We start from the raw sequence: 14,747 nt of genomic DNA, 5'->3' as shown, positions 1-14,747 counted from the left end.
AATAATTATTGTAAGTAAAAAGAACATTCTTGATTTATAGGATAAAGCTGCTATATATACATGATAAAATTTTATTGTATATTATTCAATTTAATTTTTTATATCTTAAAATTTAGTACTATTTTATTATGCTAATATATATAACTGTTTATCTTTTCAACTAACTATAATCTTTCCAAGTTCAGAATGTGAAATCCTAAAGTACAGAGACTTGGTTATGTATTTAATTCTTTCATGTGCAATACACCAATAGGTATGCTTCTGTTTAATAATACTAAATGATTGTTACTTGTAATGTGCACAGCCCAAAAGTCCAACATTGTTAAAATTAATGTACATAATACTCATCTGAATATTCATAGAAAATTAAAATAATTTGCAATTGCTATTATAATATTCATAATAATATCATAGATACTCCTATTAAACAATAACAAAGTGTTATTATCAGTGAAGAGGATTTAGCCAATTAATATACTTATATAATTATAAGAAACTTTAAGTAATACATGATTATTAAAGGTTATTTGCCATTCTTGTCTGTTTCTTATATATTGTCCCATATCACCCAAAGTAAAAAATGCATACCTGTTTCTACAGGTCTTGTATTCTACTTTAAGAATTGGTTTACAAGATTCAGATTTTCTTCCCTCTCTTTGACTTTTTCCTAAAGAAAGAAAAAGGATTTTGTTAAATCATATTTAAAGTCTACACATCCATGACAACTTCAAAAGTCTGACCAGAAGAATATAAAGAAAAAATAAGGTAATTATGTGTTTTTCATAATAGGATAAATACAATTCTATGCATCCTAACATATTTGTTGAATCCTAATAAATGACTGCTCTATAAGCAATAGTTATTTGTAAACTTATCATATTTGTAAACTTATCAAACAAACTTTCTCCATGTATAAATCTAGTCTCATATAAAGTTATTTTAATTATTTAAGTTTTAAGATTACTTTAGAATTAAAGACACATACACATACATACTTATCTGCATAATGAAATACATAATTATGAAAATCCATACTAGGCCCATTATAGATTTTATCGATGATACAAACCCTTTTTGCATGCAGAAAGACTTGCCATTTAAAACTTATGATAGACTATCAAAATCATTGCATTTTCATCAAATTCATTTAACAGAAAGCCCATTAGACAATGAACAAAGATGGTATATTTCAATGAAGTTCTATATTTGCATAAAAATAGTTTCTTGTAGGGAAAGGTTACGTTGTTTAGACTCCACGGATTTTGAAAAATGATCAAAAAGAGTAGGAAATGGAAGTAAATCTACTTATGCATATAACATCTTTCAGTTGTGATTTTGCTTATAATTCTATGTCTCATTTTGATAAAACTGACATTTTTGTGATGTTTATTTCTTTATTTTAATAAGTACCCTTATTTATTCTTCTATTGCCACAACTGTTTATAGACACAGATACCTATTATGTAGATAGACGTTTATGTGCATTTAAGTTTAAATTTTCAGGATAGCTTCAGAATGGCACAGTCATAATCTAAATAGGATGTCAAAATAATTTTATTTAATTTGTTTAAAGGGCAGGGTATCAGCATATAACATACCTTATCTGCTCCATGGCATGCTTTCTGAATTTGCTTTCTCTTTCTTTTACCCTATGTCAACTAAAGAAGCAATCAATAATAAAATATTGGTCATAATCATTCACACTGTAAAAAAGATTTAAAAGTATCTGTATTACATATAAAAAGGAATTACTGACATTATATGTATCATGATGCCTTACAAAGAGAGAACTTTGGCTCAGGGACTCACTCTGAGCAGTGGTCTTAGGGGTAAGAAACAGCTGGTTGGTGATTCCTGGTTTGGATAACATGTGGGAACAGAGAGAACTGAAGGAAATAACAGCAAGGAAGAGACCCATTTTCCTCAGTTGATATATTTTTGATCCATTTCTTCTCTAATAATTGCCAAGCTATTAATCAAATCAAGACAGTATATTTGCTATTGTTTATATATATGGTGTGTGTGTAACCAATTACAATTTTTCAATCAGTACACATTAGTATTATACACTCATTTCAGTAAAGAGGAATAATACCTAAATTAATTAATTAATGATTTACTTCAATTTCCAACTCCAATAATTTTTGGCTGAAGGTTTTCAACTTTGATTATGTTCATTGCCTGTCAATAATTGAAATATGTTTATATGTTATGTAAAAAATTGTTATAAAAATTGCATTTAATGCTACTCTTTATGTTCAAAGTACTATACTAAATGGCACAGAAAAAAGAAGTAACTGACCACCAGGAAACTTAAAATTTACTAGTTTAAGCAAAACATATAAAACTGACACTATGAGGTACCATAAACAAATAAGTGATAGACTTGAAGTGTTGAGAATAGTAGGAGTACATGAAGTAGGAGTTAAGAATATTATGGTTTCACTTTATGACAGAAAAATTTACAGATTTTTGCAGATGATTTTCTAGAAGCTAGATTAAGCATTAAAAGAGAACTTGGGAGTTCTGGTCCAAGATGGTGACATAGGAAGACCCTGAACTCACCCCCTCCATAGACACACCAAATCTACACCTACTAATAGAGCAATTCCTCCTGAAGAAGAACTGAGAGCCCATTGAACAGCTTCTGCACAACAAAAGATAGAGACCACAAAGAGACAGCACAAGAGAGGGACACAGTAACAAAGGGAAACTCCTACCCCAACACTGTGAACTACAGTGGGGAGGGACAGGACTAAGGGACCATGGGCAGACTCACCTGTACTGGGGCATAGAAAAAAGTCAAGGTTTAAAAGGACAACTAGAATATAATGGAACCAGCCAAATGGGAGGGGCTGAAAGGCTCTTAAGGCTGGCAGGACTGGCAAGCACCACTGTTTATGATCCCCCCTCCACCTTGAAAATGAAGATGGGAGCAGGGTCCAGGTGCCATAGTTGGCCTCCCACCTCAGCAAGACTTGGGCCCCTAGCCCATGACAGCCCTTGAAGGCCTGGGTCACAGAAAAAAAGCCACAGTTTAAAGAGCAATTACCATATAAAAGGTCAACCCCTAGAACTTCACCAAATGGCGAGGGAGCTGCTGAAACTTTCTCCAGCCTGGCAAGCACCATGATTTACATTCCCCTCTCCTCCTTGATAGCATGAACAAGAGCCAGGATCCAGTCACCTTAGCTAGCCCACCACCTCAATATCCCTGGGCCCTAGCTCACACCAGCCCCAGCCATCCTACCAAGACAGCCCCAGTGCAGTGCATACTGGAACACTCCTTGTCAGTGCTCACTACAGCTCAAACCCTTTTGCCAAAGTGACACATGTGCAAAGCACTCCAGAATACTCCAGGCCCATATAATGTTGACTCCAGACAATTCACCAGGCACCCCTTGCATGGAGCACTCCAGAAATCCCTGGTCCATGCCCACTTTGGCTCCAGCTTCTCCACTAGGGCTTCCTCTGCATGGAGCACACTGGGAACCCGTGGGTCACACTCTGCCTCAGTTCCAACCTCCCCACCAGGGTTCCCCCTGTGTGAATCACTCCGGGACACCCCAACTTGCACTAACTTCAGTTTTAGCCATCCTGCCAGGGCACCTTATGCATGGAGAGCCCAAGGATGCCCCCACCCCCAACGTTGCCTGGCACCCACTTCAGGTTTAACTATCCTGCTTGGGTGTTCTCTGTGTGGAGAGCCCCAAGACATCCCAGCTTGTACCCACTTTAGTTTCAGCCATCCTGCCAGGGTACACTCTGTGTAGAGTCCCAGGATTCCAGCCCCCCAACACAGCTTACACCCACTTCAGCTGTCCTGGCAGGGCACTCTCTGTGTGGAGACCCTAGGACCACCCTGGCCCATACCCATTTCAGTTTCATCCATACCACCAGATTTCCCAGCACAGAGTACCCCATGACCCATAGTACACAACAGCCACCGCTCCAAATAACTAACCAAAGTCACCAGGTATATACAGTCTACACAGGGGATGACAATACACAAGATCATTCCTTCAAATTTAGAAGTAGCTGTTGCACCTAACTCACAGAAACAAAGAAAGTCAAGTAAAATAAGGAGACAGAAGAATATGTTCCAAATGAAAGAACAAGACAAAGCCTCAGAAAAAGAACTAAGTGAAACAAAGATAAGCAACCCACCTGATAGAGTTCAAAAGTAATGGTCATAAAGATGTGCTCAGTGGACTGGAGAAAAGAGAGGATGAACTCAGTGAGAACTTTAATATGAGATTAAATATATAAAAAACCATCATTAGCATTGAAGAATACCATAACTGAAATGGAAAATCCACTAGAGGGAATCAACAGTAGATTAGAAGGTGCAGAAGTGATCTGAAAGACAGGGTAATGGAAAACACCCAACCTGAGCAGCAAAAAAGAAAAAAATAATTGTAAAAAATGAGCATAGGTTAAGGAATACCTTGGACAACATTAAGCAAACAAACATTCTCATTATAGGCATCTCAGAAGGAGAAGAGAGAGAAAAGGGCACAAAACTTATTTGAAAAAAGTTAATAGCTGAAAACTTCAATAACCTGGGGAAGGAAACAGACATCCAGGCTCAGAAAACAGAGTTACAAACAAGATTAATCTAAGGAGGTCCACACCATGACACATAATAATTAAATATGTACACAATTAAAGATAAAGACCTAAATGTGAGACAGGAAACTATCAAAATCCTAGAGGAGAACACAGGCAAGCAACCTCTTTGGCCTCAACTGAAGCAACTTCTTACTAGGGAGGCCAGGGAAACAAAAGCAAAAATGAACTATTGGGGCTTCATCAAGATAAAAAGATTCTGCACAGTGAAGGAAACAATCAACAAAACTAAAAGACAACCTGTGGAATGGGAGAAGATATTTGCAAATTATATATCTGATAAAGGATTAGTATCCAAAATTTATAAAGAAATTATCAAACTCAACACCCAAAAAACAAATAATCCAGTTAAGAAATTGGCAGAAGACATGAATAGACATTTTCCAAAGGAAACATTCAGATGGCTAACACATGAAAAGATGCTCAACATCACTTATCATCAGGGAAATGCCAATCAAAACCACAGTGAGATACCACCTCACACCTGTCAGAATGACTAAAATTAACAACACAGGAAATAAAAGAATCCTCCTACACTGTTGGTGGTAATACAAACTGGTGCAGCCACTGCAAACAATAATATGGCAGTTCCTCAAAAAGTTAAAAATGAACTACCCTATGACCCTATGACCTATTATGTATTCACCCAAAGGATACAAAAGTACTGATTCAAAGGGACATATGCACCCTGATGTTTATAGCAGCATTATCAACAATAGCCAAATTATGGAAAGAACCCAAGTTTCATTGACCGGTGGATAAAGAAGATATGGTATGTGTGTATACACATACACACACACACACACACACACACACACACACACACACACACAATGGAATATTACTCAGCCATCACAAAGAATGAAATCTTGCCATTTGCAATGACTTGGATGGAGCTAGAATGTATTATGCTAAGCAAAAGAAGTCAGAGAAAGACAACATATGATTTCACTCATATGTGTATTTTAAGAAACAAAACAGATGAACATAGGGGAAAAAAGGGGGAGGCAAACCATAAGACTCTTAACTATAGAAAACAAACTGAAGGTTGATGGAGGGAGGTGGGTAAAGGATGGGCTAAATGGGTGATGGGTATTAAGAAGGGCACTTGTGATGAGCACTGAGTTATATGTAAGTGATGAATCATTAAATTCTACACCTGAAACCAATTTTACATTTATGTTAATGAACTAGAATTTAAATAAAAAATTGAAATAAACAAAGGAAAAAGAAAGATTAAAGATAGAATTTCAAAAGCAGCAAGAGAGAAGCAAATAGTTATATGCAAAGGAAGTCCCATAAAGCTATCAAGTGATTTTTCAGCAGAAACTTTGCAGGCCAGAATGGAGTGGCATGATATATTCAAAGTGCTGAAAAGAGAAAAAACCTACAACCAAGAATACTCTATCCAGCAGGTTATCATTCAGAATTGAAGGAGAAATAAAGAATTTCCCAAAGAAAAGTTAAAGGGTCATCACCACTAAACTGGCCTTACAATAAATATTAAAGGAACTTCTTTAAGTGGAAAAGAGAAGGCCATTCAAAAAGAAAAAGAAAAAGAAAAAGAAAAGAGAAGGCCATAACTACAAGTAAGAAAATCACAAAAGGAAAAAAAATGTCATGAGTAAAAGCAAACATTAAGTAAAGATAATAGAGCAATCACTTATAAAGCTAGTTTGAGGTTAAAAGAAAAAAGTAATACAGTTAATTATATCTAAGAAATTAGTTAAGGGGTACACCAAATAAAATATACAAAAAATGTGAAGGGAGAAATAAAGTTATTTTAGAACGTATTCACACTTAAGTGACCATCAAATTAATATATACTTCTTTATACTTAGTATGTTATATATGAAACTCATGGTAACCACAAACCAAAAACCTATAATTCATACACAAGAAATAAAGAGAAAGAAAACCAATCATGACACTAAAGAAAGATATTGATTACAAAGGAGCAAGAGAAAAAGAAAGGAAAAGAGAACTACAAAAATCACCAGAAAACAACTGACAAAATGGCAACAGTACAATAATTACTTTAAATGTAAATGGTCTAATGCCTTCATCAAAAGACAGGGTGGTGGAATAAATAAAAATACAAGATCAACCTATCTATATGTGGCCTACAAAAGACTCACTTCAGACCTAAAGACACATACAGACTTAAAGTGAAAGGATGGAAAAAGATGATGCAAATGAAAGTGAAAAAAAAATGGGGTAACAATACTTACATCAAACAAAATAGACTTTAAAACAAAAACTGTAACAAGAGACAAGGGGACTATGCAATGATAAAGGGGTTAATACAACAAGAGGATATAACAATTGTAAATATCTATGTAGCCAACATTGGAGCACCAAAAACATAAAACAAAAATATTAACACACATAAAGGGAGAAATTGACAGCAATACAATAATAGTAGAAGTCTATAACACACCACTTACATCAATGGATAGATTAGGCAGAAAAGCGATAAGGAAATGGTGTCTTTGAATAACTTAACAGAAATATGCAGAACATTCCATCCCAAAACAACAGAATACACATTCTGTTGAAATGTACGTGAAACATTCTCCAGGATAGATCACATGTTAGACCACAAGACAAGTCTCAATAAATTTAAGATTACTGAAATCATATCAAACATCCTTTTTGACCACAATAGTATGAAACCACAAGACAATCACAAGAAAAAAGAAATGGAAAAACCTAAACACAAGGAGACCACCAACATATTACTAACAACCAATGGGTCAATGAAGAAATCAAATAGAAAATTAAAGAATACATGGGGGCACCAGGACGGCTCAGGTGGTTAAGCATCAGACTTGATTTTGGCTCAGGTCATGATCTCAGGGTTATGAGATTGGCCCTCACACTGGTCTTTGTCCTGGGTATGGAGCCTGTTGGGAATTCTCAGTCTCCCTCTCCCTCTACCCCTACTCCTCACTCATACTTGCTCTCTCTAAAAAGAAAAATGGAGAGGAATAAAAATGAAAAATCAGTGGTCCAAATCTTTGATGCAGTGAAAACAGTTCTAAGTGGGAAATTTAGAACAATACAGGCCTACCTCAAGAAACAAAAATAATCTCCAATAAACAATCTAATCCTACACCTAAAAGGACTGGAAAATAAGAGCAAAGCCCAAAGTTAGTAAAAGGAAGAGAATAATAAAGATAACAGCAGAAATAAATGAAATAAGACTAAAAAATCAACAGAAAAATCAACGAAACTAAAAGTTGTTTCTTTGAAAGGATAAACAAAATTGGTAAACCTTTAGTCAGACTCATCAAAATAAAAAAAAGGGTAGATCCAAATAAATAAAATCAGAAATTAAAGAGGAGAAATAACAGCTGAAATTGAAGGAATACAGAAGATTCTAAGAAACTACCACAAAAATTATATGTCAATAAAGTGGACAAACTTGAAATGAATAAATTTCTAGAAACATAGAAATTTACAAAACTGAATCAGGAAGAATTAGAAAATCTAAACAGATCAATTAGCAGTCATGAAATTCAACAGGTAATCAAAAAAACTTCCAATAAACAAAAGTCCACATCCAGATTGAGTCACAGGTGAATTCTACCAAACATTTGAAGAAGAGTTAATATCTCTTCTTCTCAAACTATTCCAAAAGATAGAAGAAAAAGGGAAACTTCTAAATACATTCTATGAAGTCAGCCCTATCTTGATAACAAAACCAAAGACATTACAAAGAAGAAAACTATAGGGCAAGATCCCTGATGAACACAGATGCAAAACTCAACAAAATATTAACAAACTGCATTCAACAATATATTAAAAGGATCAGTCACCATAATCAAGTGAAATTTATTCCAGGGATGCAAGGATGGTTCAATATTTGCAAATAATGTGATATGATATATCATATTAACAAAATGAAGGATAAACATGATATGATCATCTCAATAGATGCACAAAAATTATTTGATAAATTTCAACATCCATTCATGATGAAAACTCTTAACAAAATGAGTTTAGAGGGAACATACCTCAACATTATAAAATTGACATATAATAAAAACCACAGGCAACATCATACTCAATGGTGAAGAACTGAGAGCTTTTCTTCTAAGATCAGGAACAAGACAAGGCTGTCCACTCTTGCCACTTTTTAGCACAGTACTGGAAGTCCTAGCTGCAGCAATCAGACAAGAAGAAGAAATAAAAGGCATCCAAACTGGGAAGGGAGAAGTAAAACTGTCACTATTTGCAGATGCCATGACAGAAAATCCTAAGCCTCCACCAAAAAATTATTAGAAGTGATAAATGAATTCAGTAATGTTGCAGGACACAAAATTAATATACAAGTATCTGTTGCATTTCTATACACAAATAATGAAGTAGCAGAAAACTAACTAAATAAATAAATACAATTCCACTTACAATTGGACTGAAAAGTATGAAATACCTAGGGATAAATGTAACCAAGGAGGTGAAAGGCCTGTACTCTGAAAACTATAAAACATGCTAAAAGAAATTAAAGATGAAAACAAATGTAAAGGTATCCCATGCTCATTGATTGAAAGAATATCATTAAAATGTCCATACTACCCAAAGCAATTGACAAATTCAATATGATCCCTATCAAAATGCCAACAGCATTCTTCACAAAACTAGAATAAATAATCCTAAAATTTATATCAAACCACAAAAGACCCTGACTTGCCAAAGCAATCTTGAGAAAGAACAAAGCTGGATATATCACAATTCCAGATTTCAAGATTTACTACAAAGCTGTAGTAATCAAAACAGTCTGGTACTGGCACAAAAAGAGACACACAGTCCAGTCGAATGGAATTGAATGCCCAGAAATAAACCCATGCTTATAGAGTCTGTTAATCTATGATAAAGGAGGCAAGAATATCCAATGGGGAAAAGACAGTCTCCAAAAATGGTGTTAGGAAAACTTAACAGCAGCATGCAAAAGAATAAAACTGTATCATTTTCTTATACCATAAACAAAATAAACTCAAAATGGATTAAAGTCCTAAATGTGAGACCCAAAACCATAAAACTCCTAGAAGAAAATATAGGTAGTAGTCTCTTTGACATTGGCTTTACCAACATTTTTCTAGGTACGTCTCCTTAGGTAAGAGAAACAAAAGCAAAAATAAATTATTGGGACCACACAAAAATAAAAGCCTTCTGTACATTGAAGGAAACCACCAACAAAATGACAAGGCAACTTACTGAATGGGAGATGATATTTGTAAATGATATATCTGATAAGGGTTAATATCCAAAATATATAAAGAATTTATATAACTTGACACCAAAAAAAACCCCAATCTGATTGAAATATGGGCAGAGGACTTGAATAGACCATTTTCCAAAGAAGACATACAGATAGCCAACATCACTTTTCAGAGAAATGCATATCAAAACCACAATAAGATGTTATCTTACACCTGTCAGAATGGTTAGAATAAAAAAGACAAGAAATAACAAGGATGTGGAGGGAAAGAGACCCTAGTGCACTGTTGGTGGGAACGTAAACTGGTGCAGCCACCATGGAAAACAGCATGGAGATTTCTCAAAGAATTAAAAATAGAAATATCATATAATCCAGTAGTCCCACTATTCGGAATTTGCCCAAAGAAAACAAAAACACTAATTCAAAAAGATATATGCACCCCTATGTTTATTGCAGCATTATTTACAATAGCCAAAAAAAAATGGAAGTGTTCATCCATAGATGAATGGATAAAGAAGATTTTGTGTGTACACACACACACACAATGGAATATTGCTCAACCATAAAAAAAATCATATCTTGCCATTTGTGACAATATGGATAGACCTAGACAGTATTATACTGAGTGAAATAAGTCAGAGAAAGGCAAATATCATATGATTTCATATGGTATTTCAAACCCAGATTGAAATACAGAGAACTGATGGTAACCAAAGGGGAGTTGGGTGGGGGATAGATGAAATAGATAAAAAAAGATTAAGAGGTACAAACTCCTAGTTATAAAATAAATATGAAGATGAAAAGTATAACAAAGGGAATATGGTCAATAATATTGTAATAACTTTGTATAGTGATGGATGATAACTTCACTTATTGTGGTAAGCACACCATAACATATAGGGTTGTTGAATCTCTATACTGTACACCTGAAACTAATATAACAATGTATGTTAATTATACTTCACTTAAAATAAGTTATACATGAATTTTCTACTACACAGAGGGTAAGCACCCCAAATCCTGTGTTGTTCAAGGGTCGACTATATAATGAACTGCTACAACTCCATAATAATAATTTTAAAAAACCCAGTTTATCACCATACAGTACATCATTAGTTTTTGATGTAGTGTTCCATGATTCATTGTTTTCGTACTGTTTGGTGACTAACATAACAATAAAATTAAATTAAATTAAAAAAAAAACCCAATTTGTAAATGGGCAAAGGAACTCAATCAACGTTTCTCCAAAGAAAATTAGAAATGAAAATAAGCACATGAACAGATATTCAATATCTTTATTCATTAGGGAAATGTCAATCAAAACTACAAGGAGCTATTACCATATATCTACTAGGATGGCTATAATAAAAGATAGATATTAACAAATGTTGATAAAGATGTGGAGAAGTTGGAAACCTAATATTGCTTGTGCGTATGTAAAAGCCTGAAGACTCTGGAATACAATTTGGCAGTTCCTTAAAATGTTAAATATGAGCTGTCATATGATCCGGTAATTCCATTCTTGGATATACACCAAAGAGAAATGAAAATATGTGCTGGCACAAAAGTTGTACATAAACATTCACAGCAGAATAATTCAGAATAATCAAAATATAAGAACCCAAATGTCCATTAAGTGATGAGTAGATAAAAGCGGTATATCTACACAATGGAATGTTATTCACCAGAAATACTTAGACTTGCTATGACATGGATGAACCTTGAAAACATTATGCTAAGTGAAAGAAGCCAGTCATGAAAGACCACATTTAGTATGAGTTTATTTATATGAAATGTCCAGAGCAGTCAAATCTATAGAGACAGAAGGCCAGTGGTTGTCTAATAATGCTGGAGGAGTAGCGATGGGATGACTGTTAATCAGTATGGCGTTTCTTTTGGGGATGACAAAAATATTCTAAAATTAGATTGTGTTGATGGTTGCATAACTCTGAATATACTAAAACCACTGAATTGTACACTTTAGTGAACTGAGAATTATATTTCAGTAAATTTGTATTTTTTTAATAGAAGTTTAAGTTCTCTGAAGTGTAGCATAAAACTGCAGACAAGGGGTGCCTGTGTGGCTCAGTTGGTTAAGCATCTGACTACAGCTCAGGTCATGATCTCAGGGTCCTAGGATGAGGCCCTCGTGTCAGGCCCCATGCTTAGTGGGGAGTTTGCTTCTCCCTCTCTCTCTGCCCTGCCTCTCCCCGCCCCCCCCACCCTGCTCATGCTTGCTCTTTCTTTCAAATCAATAAACACTATCTTTAAAAAAATACAAATTCTATCTTTACCATTTATCTCTCAGCATTTCTAGTTTAACAATGTTTTTTGGGATCTTTAAGTTTACCTTGTTTTTGTGGTTGTTAGCTCAATGACATATTAAAAAATAAATTTATTTCATTTCAGTAAGTATTTATTTCAGCAAGAATTGTTTAGGGCATCTAACCTTCCAAACTGCCTATAATTGACCATTACTCCTTGTTCAAATATTTTTTCCTATTTTCATGTTTCTTTTTGCTACACATAAGCTTGTCTAATTTTTAAAACCTGTTATTTTTCTTGGGAACAAAGTGAATTTTGAATTAATATGGGGGGAGCTAACATCTTTATAATAATGAATCCACCCATGCAGACATAGGGTATTTTTTCCTTATTCAGTCTTCTTTATGCCCTTTAGCAGAAATAATATCTCACTGTTATTTTAAGGTTTACTTCCAGGTATTTTTATGGATGCTATTTTTTAAATGGTTTTATCCACCCATTGTATTTTGTTTTGTATAGAGTTCTCATGTTATACTCAATAGTATTCCTAATTAGTTTTTATTTTTTAGTTGTGCAATTACATTATCAAAGAAGTAATTATAATTTTGAACTCTCTAAACTTTTAAATATCACATTTCCTTTTCAAGTCCAAATATATTGGATAATATTTTCAGGAAAAGGTTAAATAACAGTAATAATTGTTGACATCTCTGTCCTGTCTCTCAACAACGTCACTGTTAAGTATTACATGGGATTTGGTTTAAGATCATGTGTGTAGATTGCATGTGTGTGTGTATGTATGTGTTTAGCTGAAGGCATTATAATTGAAGAATAAGTATTTGAAACCATTAAAATTTACTGTGTAAGAAAAATAATGTCTATAATACTAGTGAAAACCAGCTACAACAAGGGCAATGTCACCACAGTGCTAATCTCAAGTGAAATAGGTACTAAAGTAACTCGTCTCTGGTCACCCTCCCTCTTTTCCCACTACTGTTCAATAATCTGAGTTTCAGACAAAGCCTACTTTTGTAGTATAGAAAATATTGATTTGTAGAAAAATAATGAATCTAGATATGGTTTCCAAGTTTAGAAGACATATGGCTAGGGAGGAATTGGGTAACAAAGGTATATTCTATAGTATATACAACATAATATCCATAATACACATTTCCAATTATTAGATATGTGAAGAAGCAGGAAAATGTGAGACATTCTTATGAACAGAGGCCAACTTCAAGGAGAAGCAGATTTTGATATCATCAAACAAAGATTTAAAGCAGCAATTATAACTAAGCTCAATGTGGAAAGGGAAAGAGAAAAGAAAGAAAAGGACTCATAATGAAAAGAGAAAAATCTCAGAAAAATAGAAAATATAAAAAGATACCAAGTGGAATAAATATCTGAAATAAAGATAACTTAAGGGTTTAATAGCTGAATGAAAATTACAGAGGAAAAAGGCAGTTAAATTGATGATAGATCAATGTGAATTATCCAATTTGAAATTCAGAGAAAAAAAATGATTAACAACAAAAAAAGAGAGGCTCAGAAACATGTGAGACAATACCAAAAATTCTACCAGACAGGTAAATGGTGTCCCAGAAAGAGAGGTAGAGAGAGGTTGGAGCAGAAAAATATATTTGAAAAAATAAAAGGCTGAAATTTTCCCCAATTTTATGAAAGATACAAATCTCTAAATGTAAGAAGCTCTGTAGCTCAGTAGAACCCTAAATAGAATGAACTTGAACAAACTAGGCATATCATAGTCAAATTGTTGGAAATAAAAGTTACAAAAATTTTGAAAGTAGCCAGGGAAAAATGACACATTATACACAGGGGAACCAAAAGTCAAAACACCACAAGTTTCTCACTCAGAAACTATGTAAACCAGAAAACAGTGGAATATTTTTAAAGTGTGTAGCACCTTAAAAACAACATATATACATACAAACTGTGAACTCAGAAATCTACATCCAGCAAAAATGTCAAGAATAAAAGCAAAAAAGAAGAATTTTTAGATAAAGGAAAGCCAAGTGAAATGCTAAATGATATTCCTGTATCTTCAAGAATAAATAAAATCATAAAAATTCATAAATATAAAATTATATTAAGAGAAATTATAAAATACAAAGGAATATCTTCCTTCTAATTAAAAAATATTTAAGACTACTTAAAGCAAAAATTATAACAATGTATTTAGAAGTAATACATATAACTACTGCAAAAGTAAATAAAAGTAAATAAATATATAGGATTATGAAGCTTCTACATTTTTTTGTGAAGTGCTACAATGTTAACTCTAATAGACTGAAAAGTTAGGGAAGTATACTATAATCCCTAGAGTAACTGACCAAAGTAAAAGGTCTGAGGATAAAATGCCTACACGTAAATTAAAATGGAATTCTAATAAGAACTTTCAAATAATCCAGAAGGCAAAAAGGGGAGAAAAAGGGAACAACAACAAAAAAAGACTGGACCAACAGAAAACAAACAGTAACTTGGTATACTTAAATCCATTTCCATCAAGTAATTACATTTAATATTAATAGACTGAACGCTCCAACTAAATGTTATAAAACTGAATAAAAAAGACCTGACTATATGCTCTCTATGGAAAACCTAATGGATG

General features: G+C 33.7%; 1 protein-coding gene across 4 annotated transcripts in view; it reads right to left on the bottom strand.

Moving 5' to 3' along the window:
• The window catches only part of STXBP5L (syntaxin binding protein 5L), a 402,589-nt gene that overhangs the window by 175,664 nt on the left and 212,178 nt on the right, over positions 1-14,747 (bottom strand). For all 4 annotated transcript variants that reach the window (XM_088028262.1, XM_088028202.1, XM_028110658.2 and 1 more), the window contains exon 9: positions 589-667. In XM_088028262.1, the coding sequence (XP_087884388.1) occupies positions 589-667 (79 nt within the window). The remainder of the gene's footprint in view (positions 1-588; positions 668-14,747) is intronic.

This window comes from Eumetopias jubatus, unplaced genomic scaffold (assembly GCF_037043125.1).
Source record: "Eumetopias jubatus isolate StellerSeaLion01/CBP00866 unplaced genomic scaffold, mEumJub1_p1.0 scaffold_1, whole genome shotgun sequence".
Taxonomy (NCBI): Eukaryota; Metazoa; Chordata; class Mammalia; order Carnivora; family Otariidae; genus Eumetopias; species Eumetopias jubatus.
This window is presented reverse-complemented; position numbering and strand designations above follow the sequence as displayed.